A 21,393-nucleotide genomic window follows, 5' to 3' on the forward strand; every position below is an offset into this window, starting at 1 on the left:
GCAGTTAAATGAGGAAGGTCAAGCTTATCCCAGTTACATTTGTTTGTAAAAAAAAAATAAATAAACTGGGTGAAGATTAACGACTATTCAAAGGCATTTCCTGCTACAGAACCTGACATAATGCAATCTGCATTTCTTCAATTCCAAATGGAGAAATTGCTTTTGAGATTAATCAGCATGCACTTTTAAATGTGCCACAGCGTATATGAACATGCTGAAATACACAAAGTGTTGTACTAAAATGAGACCGCTACCCTTTAAACCCTCAAAACAAACAAGGTGCAGGAGGACAAAGCATAGAGCATGAAAAATTTACAAGGAAGTTTTTTGGGTTTTTTTTTAATATAGATGTCAAAAAACCTAAATGTATTTATTTTATTTATTTTTCACTATCAGACAACATGAATTAATTTACTTCATTCTGAAGTGGCATTGTATCATTTATTTGAAATCCGCTTTATAATTTTTGTTACAGCTAATGATCCCTTCGTAAAGATCGGAAGATCGTGCAACCAGCCACAACCTATATTTACTAAAAAATGCATCGCTACTTTACAATACGGTGGAAACTGGGCAGTTGTAAAGGGAAAAAACAAACATCCAAGAAACAAAGGCTTGTGGAATGACTGTGATGACCGTGATATGTACTATGCAAAGCCAAGAAATGATCTCATAAATCTAATAAGATAAGTGAAATCAAAGGCAAGACGATTCACTACACATCTGAACAATAAATGTGATAATATATTTTCCAAACATCATGTAGATTAATTTCTACCAATCCTATTAGAAGACCGATAGATCATGGATACAGATCTGTGTCTCTCTCTTAATAAATAATTTAATTAAATGAAGAAAAAAGGCAATTTAAGTTTCCTTTTTTGTGTGATTTTGTGCAAGACTTTTTTTAAACTCCCATCTTTTTAAAATAAGCTTAGAAGAGTGTAATTTATTATAACATTTTGAAAAGACATCCTTTACCTTATGACTCTTATGACATCACCAGTTTGTTCAGAATGATTTGATGTCCAGTGTTTTCATGACCAGTACAGCTCCACTCACTTCAGGGGGTTACGCTCACAACTATCTGAACCAAATTAATTAACTGTTGACGGTGGCTGCGTGTTCCTTTTCTGCCTTCTCTTTGGCCTTTTCCTTGTCCACCAGCTTCTCTTCTTTCTGCAACATCGCCATGATATCAGACACCTGTGAGGTGGAGATGTCTATGTCTTCTTTGTCGATCAGTTCCAACACCTCAGAAAACACACACACAAAAAAGAACCATTCAAACACAGAGAAAAGTCAAAATCATATTCTGAGAAACACTAAGGACAGAAAACCTGGTTCAAAATTACAGAGGGAGGGTCATACTACCCAAAAATATTTATCTACCTTTTACAGTAAAATACGGTGTCACACGTACACATCACTGGTTTGGTTGCATATCAAATTACAAATCATGAAATTGTGACAAAATAAAAATTAGAGATACTGCCAATATGTTTGACTTGCACATGCCCATAAATAAATAAATAATCTTTTGAGTGTCTAGAATAAGAGCAGATGAAAATGTTTGCCCAGTCTAAATTACTGGAAATGTTAAATAAATAAATGTAAGATCCATGTGTAAAAGTTTGACAGTGGATAGATTATCTCCAAATTAGGCTTTTTATTATTAATCTTGCCAAACTTATTTGAAAGATTTGGTGCTATGTTGTTCATGGCCCAGCAATTAAACCATGATCTTAGTCCAATGATTAAAGCATGATCTTCAAGTGCTAACACATGAAACTTCATACAAAATATTAAATAAATATATATATTAATTAAATGGTCTTCTCACACACACACAAAAATGTGCCGGTAATTATACAAAATTCTTCCCCACACAAAAGTGAATTTTTTACGAAGAGATGGAAAAACTATACAGTGGACACACACAGAAGCAACACAACACAATCTCTTACAAAGGCAGAACTTACTTTGATAACATCATCAATGTCAACTTGTCCATCCTTGTTGTCATCGAGTGCATCAGCAATTTTTTGAAGCTTGTGCTCTGGAATGTTCTGGACCTGCCGCATCACGCTGATGAGCTCGTCAATGCTGACGAGGTTCTCCCTAAAGGTGTAGAACAGACTGCATACAGGAAACGGTTACCAGGTTTGAAAGGACGTAAAATGGTGGAGAGAGAGGTCATCAGGCTGCATTCCAAGCTTCCCCAGATCACACCGATCAAAGTAAAAATCACTGATTTTACGGAAAGCAAAATTTTGGACCTGGGGGTGGGGGGTGCTTCATGCATAGATGCCCCACAGCACAACTAAAATTAAGTCAATGATTTGGATGATTTGTCATGTAAGTTAATAATTAAAGTTGGTGTCAGCAATTTTGAAAACTGGCAAGTCCAATTATGATAGGCACATGTTTCTCATTTAAAAAAAAGCCTTTCTTGTATGTGACTGCAGATACAAGACAATTCTGCACATGCCCAGTAGTACTGAATGTGCAGTGTTCAAACAAGCAATGACGAAGGAACGTAGTAGTATTTTTTTTTTTTAATTAGTCATTTTTTTTCCAGCACCTCACGTGTTCAAGACATTAAAGTTTAGTTCACAGCAACAAAAGTCAAAACCGATACCGCAGAGCGAAATGTGCTCATCACGTTCGACTACAGGAGAAAATGTCGGAGAAAAATATTTTTTCACATAAGACAGGTTTCATTTGTCAACAAAGTATGCTGTCTACTTTCACTTACCTGAGATCAAATGGGTAGAGTATATAGTAATCCAAACTAGGTGTGGGCAACACAGCCTTAATATGATATCAATATTTCAAGGAAATTTTCAATAACTGTTTTTGACTATTTTGAAGATACTGAACAATCACAGGCTGATAGGCAGCTCTCACTTTCAGACATAATTAGGCTTGTGTCATTGTGCGCGAGTGAACGTAAAAGCAAAATTGCACAAATTAGATCTAGCAAAACATGTCTTTAAAACCACAAATATGGGAACATTTAGCAGGACTGTCCCATCCATCACAATGGGAACTACTGGAACTATAGGTTAGTACATGTACAGGTAATTTGTTGGACAATGAACTGATGTTAAAGGACATGCTGCACATTTTTTAACGTACTAGCTAGCAACACAACATCAAAGTACTCGTGATTTTACTTTGCACTAATAATTAGCAGTCTCTGATGTTTTATTGCTTTCCCTGAACGAGGTAACAGGTGCGTTTCCGGAAAACGTCTCACTCTGCAATTCTCAGCGTGTGTCGTACATATTAGGAAAACTGAAACATCCCGATGGCCAACAGACAGAGTAAAACGAATGCGGTTATGTCCGATAACGAAGCTTCAGAGCTTTTATTTGAAAGTTGATGGCTCGGATTTACAGAGGAGATGACACACTTCACCCTGAAACTTAACTTTTTCAGAGTCTGTCAGATTTTGGAATGTAAAGTGTGGCACCATTTGTGTCGCAGGATGCCGGTTTACTGCTGCTGTGAACATGACGGACTGTCTCCACTACGCTGTTTTTACAGACTGCCTGGACACGCGGATGTATTTTTTACATTGGAAAAATTCAAAATACAGGTTTTTTTTCAGGAGATAATGTGCCACAATCGTGACAGAACTTGAGCTGAAGGCAGTGTGCTGTCGGACATTACTCTCTGGCCACGATTTCACACACGAGGACTTATTTAGGACCTGGACATATTCTCCAACTGGTGATCCCACCCATGCCAGATGCGTGCGTGGGGGCTTCTTTAATGGTGTGGACTTTACATTTGGAAATCTTTACAACTGGGTGATTGGCATGATCATTGTTTTCCTCTTTTGCTTTGAGTTCTCTTCAGTGGAGGTGGTAGGTTTTTTTATTTTTTTTATTTTGATAGAGTCTGTGGGAATTTGAACCTTCATGTATGCATAGCATGCTGTTTTAACCCCCAAATCTCAGATGTTTGTTGCCACTGTAAACATGAAATGCACAGATGTGATCACATCTGTGTGATGTGGACGGCATGATACGTCAGAGCCCTAATCCAAACAAAATGTATTCTTGCCTTCATTTACGGTTGAGTCTCTGGAAATTACACAAGTACTGCAATATATTGCTAAAACTACTGGGTTTTGTGGCATTCCCTCAGAGTATCAGGGATGCAGTACTACCACTGAGCATGCATGGAAATGTGTCACACCTGTACCCATTACCACTTGGTATACAGAAGTTGTGTCTGTAGCCACATCCTTTCTAGTATCCCATTACATCAAAGATTCTTATTTGCCTCACTCACTCCTATGTGACAGTAAACATGCCATTATGTATTTTAATAACTGAATTGCCCTCTCCATGTTTACCTTCTCAAATTTTCATCTAGTTGGAATCAGAAGTAATTTCAGATTCCAGGTATTTCTCATGAACAATACCTTATTTTCCAGAGTACAAGTTACACCTGTCAAAAAAATGCCTCACGTTGAGGGAACCAAAAAAAATAAATACATAAATTATAAAAAAGAATAAAACCCATGCAGCTGCACCGGAATATAAGTCAGATTTATTTTTGAAATATGGTCCAAGCACTTCGTACAACAGAAAAAACAAAATGAATTTATTTTGCACCTTTTTTTTTTATTTATTTATTTATTTATAAGCAAACTGTGCTAAGAAGCACAAATTAAGGACCTAATTAATGTTACTGTTTCAGACAGTGCAATGTAATTACACGTTTGAAAACTGTGCATTTTTATTTATTAATGGTATCAACACTGCTTTAGCCAACAAAAGCCAACGAGCTACTTAAAGTGTAGGTGACACGATATGTAATGTTTTTTAAGTATTTAAGACTAAAATTAAACAAAAGTTTGAAATTAATCCTTCCCTTGTGCAGTTACTGAAGAGAAATATTCTGATTTTGAACTGCGTGCCACTAAAAACAAGGAACTTCCTGGTGAGTCCCAACATTGAAGGAGGAGGAGGAAGTGGCATCAGTGCCGGAAACATTATCTTAATAGTTCCATTAATTTATGGATTTTTACAGGATACTGACAGCCCCGTTTCCACCGAGTCATTCGGGTCGGAGCTGCACTGTTTTCGGTGTCAGAATGATCAATTCTCACTGGCAGAATCCTTTTGATTGGCAGGTGGAACACTTATATTGACGAGTACACACGCACGGTGTCTGCGGCTTCACCACTCAACGCGGAGGCAAAACTGAGTAATTTCACATTTTGTTTTGTGGGTCATGGGATAATTTTATCGCATGCAGACTGAGACGTTACGAGCAGATGAGGGACTGGGAGTCTTTCAACTTGCGCCGCAAAGCAGCCCGCGGTGGAACAAGAGGAGGATTCGTCCACAGTGGAAACTACATCCATCAACGGATTATAGCCGGTGCTGTAACCTGGCACCAAACTTGTGACAAATGGACTTTTCTTAAGCCAGGATATGAGGAATTAAATTATTTTCAGACATCATTTTGTAAAGGTGGATAAGTTTTCATCAGATGTGTGATGATCTCACTGAAACAAACAGGTAAGACTATATTATTTACTCCTTCTGTGAATGGTTTTAATATTTAATAATAACGTGTTACTCTATTAATATACAGTACACTAGCTGTATTCAAGAAGGAAACAATATTTATTTTAAAAATAGCTGATATTTTCCGGCCCTCGTGTCTTTTTCAGATTTGAAATGTATGAACCTGTTTCTAAGAAATAAATAAATAAATCCACACTTCCTTATCACTTTTGTTGTGAAGTCGCAGATAGTAAAACAATCCATTTTTTAATCGGTTGATTATGACCAAAGAGCTGGCAAAAAAAAAAAATCACTTCCACCCACATGCTGAAATCGTCTGCATTATTATTTTTTTTTTATAATCACCATTCTGTGTTCTGAACTTTGCAAATATCGCCACTGTTGTCAGACTTAAGATTTTCCTCCGAGGTTTAGTCTCCCTCATTGTCATCAGAAACCACAAGGCTGTGTCCCCACAGCTTCTTGAGAAACACCTTCAGACTGGACCTTTATAAAAAAAAAAGAAGCTCCACACTAGAAAAAAAAATTGTCTGAATAAAGCTCAACCTCCACTGTGTTTACAATTGGTTTGGGCTTGATTCAGCAGCTCCCATTCTTGTGATGACATAGCAACAATATGTCCACGGCTGTGGGCTGAAATAGAGCGCAGGCTTCAGACAGCTGTTTATCCTTCACCTGCACACTTATTGACTTTTATTGTTCAGGATTTTTTTAAATATCAACGTTTCATAATTTTTTGTGATTATTTGTGCACATTTTTGGTGTCACCTACACTTTAAAGTTATTATAACAAGTACAAAACATGCAAACTGCTTCTTTTAGCCACTGAACAGACATATGCATCATATGCAAAGTAAACGTGTAATTAAACGTTTGATAAGTCTGCTTTATTTATTTACAATTAAAAATAATGATTTAGCAGCAGAAGCTACCGAGCTAATTAACATTATTGTAATAGGTACAAAAGCTGCTTCTTTTGGCCACTGAACATTTGAAAAACAGACAACAGACTTAGCAGTACCTTCTGTGAGCTTTTTCTCTTTCCGAGTTAGGCATAGTACTCTTAAAAGAGATGAAGTTATCTCACACAGCCCAAATAAGTGTTGTTACGAGGAATATAAAAAGTTAGATTCCCTCTTTTTATTGCAGAATGTGGTCTTTCAGTTTGAAAACATTGTTATTTACTCATTCTAGGAGAGGAAAAAAAAAAAAATTTCTTCTGATGTTTCTTTTTCTTCTTCTGCTCCAGAGTGTGAATGACATTCTTGTTCAGTATACAGACATTTGTCACGCGTGTAGACGGTGCCATCTTGTGGCCACAGATAACAGTATGGTTTTATACACAAGTCAAACTGGAATACAAATTGAAGTAGGCCCTCCCAAGCTAGTAATAAATAAATAGGATATGACCTATACTCTGGAAAATATGGTAATTGAGGATCAATCCACAGACCTTTTGGTTTATGGGCAGCCTAACCTACCACTGATCCAGTCGCCCCTTACATAAACATAAACCTCACAGCATCTACAACACTTTGGACATGCATGATGAATTATTTTAAAAATTACCCAGTTTTAAGTGACTTTAGTTTTTCATTATGAAAGAAATTTTTCAATAAAATGAAATCACAACAACCAGAGGATGGCACACTAAAGTACAGAGCAGAAATGAAAGCTGTAAATCATGTAAATAGTCCATGGGCCAAGCAGGTCTTCCATACCACTTAAGGGGACTAAATGACACTTATAATCCAGCCTCAATGTACCAGGACCTACACATTAATGCATGGTGGCCATCCCAGGGTGTGTAGCTGAAGCCCCCATACATTAATGTGTAGATCCTGGTACACCGAGCCTGGATTCTAAGTGTTATTTAAGTGGTACAGATTATGTCAAAAATTGATGACTGGCTTATGGACTAAAAAGGACCAGCTGATCCTCAACAACGCAATGTCATCAGCTGATAGTCAACAAACATGATGCGATGTTTGCATTTGAAAAGTGAGCAAATGGCAGTTTATCACTGTTTCTTACCGTGTGGCATCATTATACTTAAGAATAATCTGTAAAAATGTTACATAAATTAGGAAACAAACCAAAACAAATTTTGGTGGGAAAGCGTTTTTTCCCTGCTAAATCTCCACCACCATTTTACAGAAATATAAATATGTTAAAGATGATTATGATAGTCACAAGTTGTAACAAAGGAGAATTACAAGCTGCACAATCACATCTGAATAACAGCTGACATACACAATGTACACACAGCTGCATGCCATGAGTGGTAAAGAAAATGATACATAGGCAACACTGAATCTTCCTGCAGACAACGGACAACAAAACTGAATAAGGACTCCCATTAAAAGTGGTGGCCAAGTGGTTAGTGTGACTGGCTTCAGTACAAAAGGTTCCCAGTTCAAACCCCACCCCTGCCACATTTCTCCATGTAATGTGGAGTTGGGTCAGGAGGGGGATCCAGCATAAAACTATTCAAAACAGCATAACTATCTTCAGTTTCAAAGCAAGAACAAAAGTAGTCCAGTCCAGTGTTTCCCCAAGAATGTTTTTCTGGCCTGGTAGTACTGACTGGAAGCGTAAGTGTGTTTATTACCAGAGGCCATCAAAATACGGCCATCAGGTATTGCGAAGGCTTTGCGCCCCTCCGTCTGTGCGCCCCTCCGTCTGTGCGCAGCGTAAGTCCAGTCCTATTGCCGCCAGGGTCTGCAAATTCACAGGGAACATTCTTGGGACACAGACCTTGGACAAGTTCAGAGATGGCTATTTTAAGGGGTTTAAAAAAAATAAAAATAAAAAAAAATAAAAAATCACATTCTGTTTCCTATTTTTAGACTATGAATCATGCAAATCCTTTGGGAAGCAGTCAATCAGAGTAGTGCATCACCGTGACGTCACTGGATGGTCTCTCTGGTGCTCCAAAACTGCTTCGTTTCTGGCTAAATATAACATGTTTCTCATATACAGTAAAACTCACATATAATGGATTCAGGTGGACCAGTGAATTTTGTCCGTTATGAAATCCCTCATATGTATGTGTCATATGTATGTAAGAGATTAGTTACAGTCAGGAGGCGCCAAACGATCTATGCTCCACCTCCAATTAGGCTTACGTATTCCCTTGAATAAACCACTGACCTTGAATCGGGACCTGTCTCATTTAACCCTCTGGATCTTGGAATTTCACTTTGTTACTTTATCTACTGAAGATTTTTGGACTTATCAATTAGTTATGCTTCAGTCTCCACTAAAGACACTGTCAGCATTTTTTTAGGATTTGGAATTGTGGGAGTCGTGTAGCACTGCCACCTGATGGTCCAATGGTTAAAGCGTTGGGCTTGAGACCAGAGGATCCTTGGTTCAAATCTTTGCCTGACTGGAAAATCACTAAGGGCCCTTCCTTAATCCCCTAGTTGCTCCTGGTGTATAGTGAGTACCTTGTATGGCAGCACCCTTACATCGGGGTGAATGTGAAGCATTATTGTGAAGCGCTTTGAGCGTCTGATGCAGATGGAAAAGTGCTATATAAATGCAGCAAGTCCCCCCACCCAAAAAAATCCCTCAAAGGGTTTTTTTTTTTATTACCCATTTTGTGTACTCTAATTAAAACTTGCACCATAATTAACTGTGGTGAAATAACAGTGTAGAGGACGGTACGTGTTTAACATTTAATGCATACATCATCACTCCGACATAATTAAACAAGTAACAGAATAACAAACAAACCAAATAAATATGTCTTTGTATTGTGAGATTTCAGATATGGCCCAGCATTCTTTGGTCGAGAACAGGCTTTCTCAAACAATAGGCCGCAGACCACTGGTGGTCCATGAGTGACCCCTAGTGGTGTGTGAGTATATTGGTAAAATATATTTTATCACAATAAAATGCTTTTGTCAAACTGTTTAAAAATGACTCAAAAGTCTAATAGACAGAAAAATACTGTCATAATATACTGTTGGCGCGATAAGCAAACCTATCGTTTTTAGATATTTGGGGAGTTAGGTGGTCCGTAAGAATTTACTGGTTAAGTGATGCTTGGTTTGAAAACCAAGCATACTGCCAAGCTTTTATGCATCTAAAAGTTGCCTCTGTATCATTGACTTTCAGAAACATTGTGTGACAAACACAAAACAGCTTGAAAAATGGTGCAATGGCTTTAAAACATTTTTTAAATCAAAATTGATCAAACAGATCTCACCAATAATGAGAGGACAAGTAACACCAAACTACAAATGGCACTTTGTTTCATATCATATGCTATAAAGTGGAAACTGGGTGCTTTGATCAACAATGAACTACACTAGGTGATTACCTACACCTCCCCATGAATCACACACACTGGTCTATGTTCTACACAGACTGCATAGAGAAAGTGCTAGTACAAATACATGCTACAGTGTCCTCTCTCTGATACTATGTGTTCCAGACGTCCCCTTGGCCTTTTCCTGTTGCTGGGGTCCTCAACTTTGAGGCACCTGCCCACTGGATTACGTCCAGCAAAATGCGCGATATGGCCAACACAACTCCTCTGATGATAAGGCATCAAGTGGAGAACATGAATCAGATGATCGGACTCTTCTCCCCAACACCACTTTGACAAAAGTGCAGCTGGTACCGCCTTCCATTATAATCTCAACCTTCATGACACGTATTTGGCCTGACTTGTTTTATAATACAGTGTCATATTAGCTGATTTTTTTAATCATCATTTTAGTGATGAAAGTGAAAGGATATACAAATTTGAAATGAAGCCCTTAATTTAGCATTTTGAAGCAATAGAATAATGTAAAGGAGCCACACAAGCAGAGTTCTTACCCAACAGGTGGCTTGGTCCCGTTCTCCTTTTGTCCATCCAGAATGACCTTGTCCTTCTCCAACTCAAGGATGATCTTGTCAATGCGCCCTATCATACGGTTAACTCGTTTAGAGAGGCGTTGGCTGGCTTTGGACTCTTCTATTGCCTTCTCCTGTCCAGTTTCTGAAAGCTCTTTCTTTATCTCTTCTAAATCCTAGAAAATCCACATGCAAAGGAAACAGTGCAAAAACACACAAACCAAAGGTCAAATCAAACTTATAAATGTACTGTAATTTAAAACAAATGCTTTAGTTGTAATAAATCTTGACTTATCTCTGTATATTTTACTTTATATTGTGTACATCTGAGACAGGCACCTCATTATACTCTTGCACATCGTCCTTTAACTCTTCAAGCTCCTCTTTCTCCAAAGTCAGAAGCTTCTTCTGCTCCTTCAACTTTGAGCAGGCATCACTCAACAAGTCAATCTCTTCTTTAGAAATCTCCTCACCCTAAAACATATATACATGATAAAGGCTTGCTTAAAAAAAAGAGACATTATTTCCACTATTTGAATGATTGCTACACACAAGACATTTAAATGTACAATATTACAGCAGAAAACAATGAAACCTGTTTTCCAGACAACATTCAGAATGACGAAGACAAAGGTTTCAAACCAAAAATACAGAGTAAAAGTGGATAGCTAGACAGGACAATGGGATACCCCATAACCATGACAGCCTGGAATTCTGTGGAATGCAAGTGTTTGGAAGGAATGGTGTGGTCACCGACACCAACTGGAAGGATCAGCAAGGAATAACAAGCACAGAATTCCATATTGATATGACCCAAACAGCAATAGCAAACCATATTCCCAGAAGCATTTGTTAAACTTACAGTAGTGTTCAGAATAATAGTAGTGCTATGTGACTAAAAACATTAATCCAGGTTTTGAGTATATTTCTTATTGTTACATGGGAAACAAGGTACCAGTAGATTCAGTAGATTCTCACAAATCCAACAAGACCAAGCATTCGTGATATGCACACTCTTAAGGCTATGAAATTGGGCTATTAGTTAAAAAAAAAGAAAAAAAAAAAAAAGAAAAGGGGGTGTTCACAATAATAGTAGTCAGTGAGTTTGTCAGTTTTGTGGAACAAACAGGTGTGAATCAGGTGTCCCCTATTTAAGGATGAAGTCAGCACCTGTTGAATATGCTTTTCTCTTTGAAAGCCTGAGGAAAATGGAACGTTCAAGACATTGTTCAGAAGAACAGCATAGTTTGATTGAAAAGTTGATTGGAAAGGGGAAAACTCATACGCAGGTGCAAAAAATTACAGGTTCATCTACAATGATCCCAGATGCTTTAAAATAGACAAAAAACAAAACAAAAGAAAAAACAGAGACGCGTGGAAGAAAGAACACATCAACTGGCCTAAAGAGAAATGAAGGAATATTTTGTGGACTGATGAGAGTAAAATTGTTCTTTTTGGGTCCAAGGGCTGCAGACAGTTTGTGAGACAACCCCCAAACTCTGAATTCAAGCCACAGTTCACAGTGAAGGCAGTGAAGCATGGTGGTGCAAGCATCATGATATGGGCATGTTTCTCCTACTATGGTGTTGGGCCTGTATATCGCATAGCAGGTATCATGGATCAGTTTGGATATGTCACAATACTTGAAGAGGTCATGTTGCCTTATACTGAAGAAGACATGCCCTTGAAATGGGTGTTTCAACAAGACAATGACCCCAAGCACACTAGTAAACGAGCAAAATCTTGGTTCCAAACCAACAAAATTAATGCCTCGCAGATGTGAAGAAATCATGAAAAACTGTGGTTATACAACTAAATACTAGTTTAGTGATTCACAGGATTGCTAAAAAAGCAGTTTGAACATAACAGTTTTGAGTCTGTAGCGTCAACAGCAGATGCTACTATTATTGTGAACACCCCCTTTTCTACTTTTTTGTACTAATAGCCCAATTTCATAGCCTTAAGAGTATGCATATCATGAATGCTTGGTCTTGTTGGATTTGTGAGAATCTACTGAATCTACTGGTACCTTGTTTCCCATGTAACAATAAGAAATATGCTCAAAACCTGGATTAATCTTTTTAGTCACATAGCACTACTATTGTTCTGAACACTACTGTACAGTCGATAGTACTTGTGTTTAGAAAAGCTGAGAAGAAGCAAACAATATGAGGAAAACTCACAAATGCTAATGTTCAGAGCTGTTCTCTGTTGTGTTTTTAAAGGATGTCACACCGAAATCATAATTTAGATTTAGGCTGCTAGTGACGATGATCCACTGGGATTACTTTGTGCCCTTCCATAACCGGTTTCAAAGTTTTACAGCATTCACAGCAAACCGCTACGGAGACGTCCGAAAACAAAGTACTCGTGTGTTTCCAACAGGTGACATAGCTATTTGAAGCGTCACAGTGTGTGCCTCAATGGAATGTAGCTGCTAATGTTAAGAACTGAGGCACAAATTAATTACAAAGTTGACACAAGTGTGATATCGCATTATGATGACTCGTTTTTAAGTGAAAACTGTTCATTTTGATGCAGTCACAGTAAAAGCTGCAGCTCCGAGAAGATTCAATGCACCTGCACGGCCATGAGTCATAAATGCAGCCTGTCAATATCACTCTCTGCTGGAGGATCAGCTTTGTGCGCAATTAATGAGTGTTATCAATAAAATCCCCCCAAAAAATACATCTGCTGCCATGGGAAAAAAAAAAACATTGAGGAGACATTCATGTTCACAGCGACAGGAGCCTCTCATCATCTATACACACACACACACACACTCCAGCTCCAAATTCATACTCAAAGTAAAAAAAATAAATAAATAAAAAGAAGCTTGCTACAAAACACAAAAGGCGTAAAATCCTGAACATGCAAGACTCACCCAGAGACAGATTTATTTCCAAATGTAAACTCCACATAATCAAAGCCTCCACACATGCGCAGTATTCGGTTGCTGATTGATTGTGGCATGTAAAGTCCATTAACTCCTGGAAATAATAATATATTCTGACTTTTTCCAATGTAACTAATCCATCTCAGCACTTTAGGTTCCAAAATTCGACACGCTGAAAAAGCTAAGAGTTTTGGGGTGAAGTGTGTCGTCTCCTGTCTGTAAATCCTCTGTAAATCTGAGTCATCATGTTCGAAAGGCAGCTCAGAAGCTTTGTTTTCGGACGGCACAGGTTCGTTTCCCTCTGTTTGTCAGTCATCGGGATGTTTCTGCTCATTTTAAAATGTACTTCACACCCTGAAAAATACTGAGAATTGTGGAGTGAGATGTTTTCCGGAAATGAGTGAGAGGAATAAAATACATCAGCGATCACTAATTATTAGCACGTGTGCAGAGTTACTTACAATCATGAGTACTTTTATGTTGTCTTTCTGACTGGGACATGAAAAAATGTGACATGTCCTTTAAAGTCCAAATTATAACTACAGATCTGCTTTAAGTCCAGGTGTTTGCATTCAACTGATGCACCAAGATCTCACTGCATGAGAAGCAACGATAGTTCATGTGAGACTAATGGGGGTTAAAGCATCACACATCCACGGGTGAAGATGTATATTACAACTACTACAACTAGGGGAGATGATGGTCTAGTGGTTAAAGCGTTGGTTTTGAGACCAGAAGATCCTCAGTTCAAATCCTAGCCTGACTGGAAAAATCGCTAAGGTCCTTAATCCCCTAGTGAGCGCCTTGTATGGCAGCACCCTCACATCGGGGTGAATGTGAGGTATTACTGTAAAGCGCTTTGACCGTTTGATGCAGATGGAAAAATGCTATATAAATGCAGTCCATTTACCGTTTACAATCTCAGGTTTTCAGGTTTATCGAATTGTTCAAATGAAGATCGATTTGAACTGGAATTCCCTAATTTGCAGTTAGCTCTAATTCAGTACTTGAAATACAGTAGTGTTCAGAATAATAGTAGTGGTATGTGACTAAAAAGATGAATCCAGGTTTTGAGTATATTTCCTATTGTTACATGGAAAACAATGTACCAGTAGATTCTCACAAATCCAACAAGACCAAGCATTCATGATATGCACACTCTTAAGGCTATGAAATTGGGCTATTAGCTAAAAAAAAAAAATAGAAAAGGGGGTGTTCACAATAATAGTAGCATCTGCTGTTGACGCTACAAACTCAAAACTATTATGTTCAAACTGCTTTTTTAGCAATCCTGTGAATCACTAAACTAGTATTTAGTTGTATAACCACAGTTTTTCATGATTTCTTCACATATGCGAGGCATTAATTTTGTTGGTTTGGAACCAAGATTTTGCTCGTTTACTAGTGTGCTTGGGGTCATTGTCTTGTTGAAACACCCATTTCAAGGGCATGTCTTCTTCAGTATAAGGCAACATGACCTCTTCAAGTATTGTGACATATCCAAACTGATCCATGATACCTGCTATGCGATATACAGGCCCAACACCATAGCAGGAGAAACATGCCCATATCATGATGCTTGCACCACCATGCTTCACTGCCTTCACTGTGAACTGTGGCTTGAATTCAGAGTTTGGGGGTTGTCTCACAAACTGTCTGCAGCCCTTGGACCCAAAAAGAACAATTTTACTCTCATCAGTCCACAAAATATTCCTCCATTTCTCTTTAGGCCAGTTGATGTGTTCTTTGGCAAATTGTAACCTCTTCTGCACATGTCTTTTATTTAACAGAGGGACTTTGGGGATTCTTGCAAATAAATTAGCTTCACACAGGTGTCTTCTAACTGTCACAGCACTTACAGGTAACTCCAGACTGTCTTTGATCATCCTGGAGCTGATCAATGGGTGGGCCTTTACCATTCTGGTTATTCTTCTATCCATTTTGATGGTTGTTTTCCGTTTTCCTCCACGCGTCTTTTTTTTTTTTTTTTTTTTGGCCATTTTAAAGCATTGGAGATCATTGTAGATAAACAGCCTATAATTTTTTGCACCTGCGTATAAGTTTTCCCCTCTCCAATCAACTTTTTAATCAAACTACGCTGTTCTTCTGAACAATGTCTTGAATGTCCCATTTTCCTCAGGCTTTCAAAGAGAAAAGCATGTTCAACAGGTGCTGGCTTCATCCTTAAATAGGGGACACCTGATTCACACCTGTTTGTTCCACAAAATTGATGAACTTACTAACTGAATGCCACACTACTATTATTGTGAACACCCCCTTTTCAACTTTTGTTTTTTTTTTTTTTTTTTTTTTTTTACTAACAGCCCAATTTCATAGCCTTAAGAGTGTGCATATCATGAATACTTGGTCTTGTTGGATTTGTGAGAATCTACTGAATCTACTGGTACCTTGTTTCCCATGTAACAATAAGAAATATACTCAAAACCTGGATTAATCTTTTTAGTCACATAGCACTATTATTATTCTGAACACGACTGTATATATAGTACACTGGACCAACCCTACATGACGTCACCCATAGGTTTTCTATCCAGTTGTTAAGTGCTGACGTAACGCATCACGTGATAAATCTGTTTCCAGGTCCAAAGACCTCCAAGTTTACAATTAAAGTTACGTCTGTTTGATCCTTTTAAGGATTTACAGTTTAAGTTTAGTTTGTGTTTACACTGTGCGCAAACCTCTGTCCCTCCCTTCTCTGCCTCCACCTCTGTTAACCGCATCGTCTGGTACTATGGTCAGAACACTTAATAACATTTTTTTCTTTTACTTTATTTTATTATGCACAGGTAAAATATACCTGTCTGTTTGTTAATAAAAAAATATTTATTAAAATAAACAGGACGTTAAAGTGCAAACTTCACTTTCTCCCTGAACGACATGAACAGGAAGCGATCATAGCTTGCAGCAACTCCCATTGAAAATAATGGAGAAACAACCTGAGCGTCTGACATTTTTACATAAAACAAAGGCAATAACAACGTCTAAAACCCCAGTTAATATAGCCAGGAGAGTTTTAGGCACAATATACAAAGAGTTTTATGTTGCGATGTTAATGCTGTTGTCCGTGTACAACGGTGTAAGTGCAGCCTGATCAGATCGTCTCAGTGCGGTTCTCAATATTAATGACAGCGCATCTTTTTTGTTTGGAGCCGGAAGTTGAAAATCACATGATGCGTTACATCACACTTAACCGGATTGAGACCTGGAAGAGCAGATATGAAGCCCATATCTGCACGTCGTCATGTTGGCAGGGCTTTCTCTGTCTACATCATAACAAACCCATAAATAAAGAGGTGGAACGTGGATGACACTGTGTGTGAGGAAAGAAGCCTGAACAACTTTATTGAGTCCGAAACAGCTAACAGGCTTACTGCTGTTCGGGTGTTTATTAAATTAGATATTTGGGGACTGCGGTTCTCAGTCCCCAAGTCCCATCTCTGGCATCAGAACGACAACAAACACAGTATAATTTAGAGTATAATACAAGAAAAACAGAAGAAATACTAAGGTGATCGCCGGCCACTAGCTCTAAGCTGCACTAAAGACCCAGACTTTAGATAAAGTTGAGGCTGTGACTCGCTCTCTTTACTAATAAATGCATTTAAAAGAGTAAAAAGCGTAGAACTATACTATGCCAGTATGCTAGCCATACAAAAGGGAAAATAAGTGCATCTCAAGTCTGGACTTGAAAGTCTCTACAGAATCTGACTGTTTTATTGATGCAGGGAGATCATTCCACAGAACAGGGGCACAATGAGAAAGCTCTATGACCCGCAGACTTTTTATTCACCTTAGGGACACAAAGTAGCCCTGCACCTTGAGAACGCAGAGTCCGGGCTGGTACGTAGCATTTAATTCGGTCAGCTAAGTCAGGAGGTGTCAGTCCGTGAATTTATAGGTTAGTAACAGAACCTTAAAATCTGATCTCACAGGGACAGGAAGCCAGTGAAGAGATGCCAGAATGGGTGTAATGTGGTCAAACATTCTGCTTCCTTTCAAAAGTCTGGCAGCAGCATTTTGAACCAATTGGAGAGCCCTAATGCTGGACTGCAGTAAACCAGAAAATAGAACACTGCAGTAGTCCAATCTAGAAGCAACAAATGCATGAATCAGGGTCTCAGCATCAGCCATAGACAGGAAGGGACGAATTTTCGCTAGATTTCGCAGGTGGAAGAAAACAGTGATCATAATATCTCTAATGTGGAGGTCAAAGAACAAGGTAGGATCAAAAATTCTGCCAAGGTTCCTCACTTTGTCAGTGTGATGTATGGCATGCGAGCCTAGACTAAGCATTAGCTGGTCAAATTGATGCGGATGTCTCACTGGACAAAGAACCATCATTTCAGTCTCAGAGTTTAAAATTAGGAAATTGCTAGACATCCAGCTTCTCACTGATGCAAGGCAATCTAAAGATTTTATGTTGATGAGATTACCAGCAGTTATCGGCATGTATAACTGAGTTTCATCAGCATAGCAATGAAAGGTAACCCCAAAATGCCGCAATATGTGCCCAAGGGGTGCCTAAGAAAAAGCAGGGGGCCTAAGATGGACCCCTGTGAAACACCAAATCTCATGTCACTAAGTTTAGAGGTAGTGTTATTGTACAAAAGACAGTGAGAACAACTGGTCAGATATGATGTCAACCATGCAAGGCCATTCCCAGTAATCCTAAAATGATTGTCCAGCCTATCAAGTAGAATATGATGATCCACGGTATCGAACGCAGCAATAAGGTGTAACAGCACCAGAACCGTAGTGGTGTCCGAATCAATCCATTGCAAGCAGAAGATCATTCACCACTTTAGTGAGAGCCGTCTCTGTTGAATGATATTTTCTAAAAGTAGACTGCATTAGCTCAAAAAGATTATTCTCAATAAGGTGGTCCACGAGCTGCTGTGTCAGCCCAAGAGTGGGCCACAGGTCCTTAAACAGTTTTGTTGGTATAAGATCAAATAAGCAAGTTGTGCTTTTCGTAGACGTTACGAGTTTCGTCACCACGCCTAGTGAGATCAAATCCTGTAGGTAATACTTCAGTGACAGCACCCACCTCAATAGCAGGGTGTAGTGGCTGGGTTAAGGCATGGTGGGATATGTTTAACCTAATGTCATCTATTTTCTTCTTGAAGTAATCCAAGAAATCTTGTGCTATAAAAGGACAGTGACTTACAGGTGGTTGTCCATGTATAAGTGTTGCCACTATGTCGAACAAGAACTTTGAGTTATGCTTGTTTTTGTTGATCAAATCAGAGTAGTAGGCCCGCTTTGTAGCCAGTAGTGCATGCTTATAGTCTTAGCATCACGCCACGTGAGGTGAAATGCTTCTAATTTTGAACTATGCCATTGCTGTTCTAGATCTCTAGCCTTATGCTAAAGGTCACGCAAGTAATCACTGAACCAACGTGACTGTGTTTTGGGGGGGCATGGTTTTAATATAAGTGGCGCAATCAAGTCGAGTGCGGTTTTGAGCGCTGAGTTTAAACTGTCCACAAGGCTGTCTACTGATTGGGTGCAGTCCGAGTATCTCTTTTTCTTCTGCTTTCGAGCTTACTGGTGATTTGCAAACCAACACAGTGCATCACCGCCACCAACTGTTTGGAGGCGGTAATGCACCTTAATGGATTCTGATGTATGCCATCAAAAATAACCCAGAAACGTTCACCACATAAGTAAAAATCCGAATTTCCGGAAAACTTCCATTACTGATTGCCATACAACACTAAATATGCAGAAGATCTTACGAAGTGTGAATACTGCAGCAGGGACATTTCACCACACAACAAGCCATATAATTCCAAGTATTTGTCATAAAATACTCAAAATGACACGCACAGCCCTCCACAACAGCAAACAGCCACAGACAGCAGCCTCTGAGCTACAGACTTTATGTGTCTGAGACACTTAGCTCAGCAGCTGTCAAAGTGACATGCCCCTAATAATACACAACTTTATGGTTCAAAACGGCTTAAACTGGTAAGTAAGAAAACAAAGTTTATGTTGCACAACATGACAATTTAAGTTCTCATGAGGGAGGGGAAAACTATCGATAGAGACCAAAACCATTTTTTGTACCAGACTATAAACATGTTCATTTATGCTCTAAAGTTGGAGATTTTAACATGGGAACCTGCTCCTTTTTGGAGCCAGCCTCTAGCACAAGTATGTATTTATTTATTTTTTTTTGAGTGGCAGGGCTGACTGCCAATCAGACTAAAGGGGCTTTATTGAACATGTAGAAATTGCAAATAAGACAATAGAATCTTAGTAATTAATGTAAATTATATATATATATATATATATATATATATATATATATATATACATACATACACTCAACAAAAATATAAACGCAACACTTTTGGTTTTGCTCCCATTTTGTATGAGATGAACTCAAAGATCTAAAACTTTTGCCACATACACAATATCACCATTTCCCTCAAATATTGTTCACAAACCAGTCTAAATCTGTGATAGTGAGCACTTCTCCTTTGCTGAGATAATCCATCCCACCTCACAGGTGTGCCATATCAAGATGCTGATTAGACACCATGATTAGTGCACAGGTGTGCCTTAGACTGCCCACAATAAAAGGCCACTCTGAAAGGTACAGTTTTATCACACAGCACAATGCCACAGATGTCGCAAGATTTGAGGGAGCGTGCAATTGGCATGCAGACAGCAGGAATGTCAACCAGAGCTGTTGCTCGTGTATTGAATGTTCATTTCTCTACCATAAGCCGTCTCCAAAGGCATTTCAGAGAATTTGGCAGTACATCCAACCAGCCTCACAACCGCAGACCACGTGTAACCACACCAGCCCAGGACCTCCACATCCAGCATGTTCACCTCCAAGATCGTCTGAGACCAGCCACTCGGACAGCTGCTGAAACAATCGGTTTGCATAACCAAAGAATTTCTGCACAAACTGTCAGAAACCGTCTCAGGGAAGCTCATCTGCATGCTCATCGTCCTCATCGGGGTCTTGACCTGACTCCAGTTCGTTGTCGTAACCGACTTGAGTGGGCAAATGCTCACATTCGCTGGCGTTTGGCACGTTGGAGAGGTGTTCTCTTCACGGATGAATCCCGGTTCACACTGTTCAGGGCAGATGGCAGACAGCGTGTGTGGCGTCGTGTGGGTGAGCGGTTTTCTGATGTCAATGTTGTGGATCGAGTGGCCCATGGTGGCGGTGGGGTTATGGTATGGGCAGGCATCTGTTATGGACGAAGAACACAGGTGCATTTTATTGATGGCATTTTGAATGCACAGAGATACCGTGACGAGATCCTGAGGCCCATTGTTGTGCCATACATCCAAGAACATCACCTCATGTTGCAGCAGGATAATGCACGGCCCCATGTTGCAAGGATCTGTACACAATTCTTGGAAGCTGAAAATGTCCCAGTTCTTGCATGGCTGGCATACTCACCGGACATGTCACCCATTGAGCATGTTTGGGATGCTCTGGACCGGCGTATACGACAGCGTGTACCAGTTCCTGCCAATATCCAGCAACTTCGCACAGCCATTGAAGAGGAGTGGACCAACATTCCACAGGCCACAATTGACAACCTGATCAACTCCATGCGAAGGAGATGTGTTGCACTGCATGAGGCAAATGGTGGTCACACCAGATACTGACTGGTATCCCCCCCAATAAAACAAAACTGCACCTTTCAGAGTGGCCTTTTATTGTGGACAGTCTAAGGCACACCTGTGCACTAATCATGGTGTCTAATCAGCATCTTGATATGGCACACCTGTGAGGTGGGATGGATTATCTCAGAAAAGGAGAAGTGCTCACTATCACAGATTTAGACTGGTTTGTGAACAATATTTGAGGGAAATGGTGATATTGTGTATGTGGAAAAAGTTTTAGATCTTTGAGTTCATCTCATACAAAATGGGAGCAAAACCAAAAGTGTTGCGTTTATATTTTTGTTGAGTATATATATATATAGAACACACACACACACACACACACACTTTGCACTGGGATACCAATTAAACAACCGCAAATTATAATGAAGACAATGGTCATATTGCTGAGGGTATTTTAGCATCGAGTTATATCTG

General features: G+C 39.1%; 1 protein-coding gene across 2 annotated transcripts in view; it reads right to left on the reverse strand.

Moving 5' to 3' along the window:
* Positions 1 to 265: 265 nt before the first annotated feature.
* Positions 266 to 21,393, reverse strand: part of letm1 (leucine zipper-EF-hand containing transmembrane protein 1) — a 58,925-nt gene continuing 37,797 nt past the window's right edge. The window contains exons 11-14 of one of the 2 annotated variants that reach the window (XM_034159762.1): positions 10,743 to 10,877; positions 10,386 to 10,579; positions 1,983 to 2,121; positions 266 to 1,254 (exon numbers count right to left, since the gene is read on the reverse strand). In XM_034159762.1, coding sequence (XP_034015653.1) covers positions 1,102 to 1,254; positions 1,983 to 2,121; positions 10,386 to 10,579; positions 10,743 to 10,877 — 621 coding nt within the window. In that variant the 3' untranslated portion in view covers positions 266 to 1,101. Of the gene's footprint in view, positions 1,255 to 1,982; positions 2,140 to 10,385; positions 10,580 to 10,742; positions 10,878 to 21,393 lie in introns of both variants that reach the window. The other variant, XM_034159761.1, reaches the window with a different exon arrangement.

The sequence above is a fragment of the Thalassophryne amazonica genome, chromosome 19 (genome assembly GCF_902500255.1).
Source record: "Thalassophryne amazonica chromosome 19, fThaAma1.1, whole genome shotgun sequence".
NCBI lineage: Eukaryota > Metazoa > Chordata > Actinopteri > Batrachoidiformes > Batrachoididae > Thalassophryne > Thalassophryne amazonica.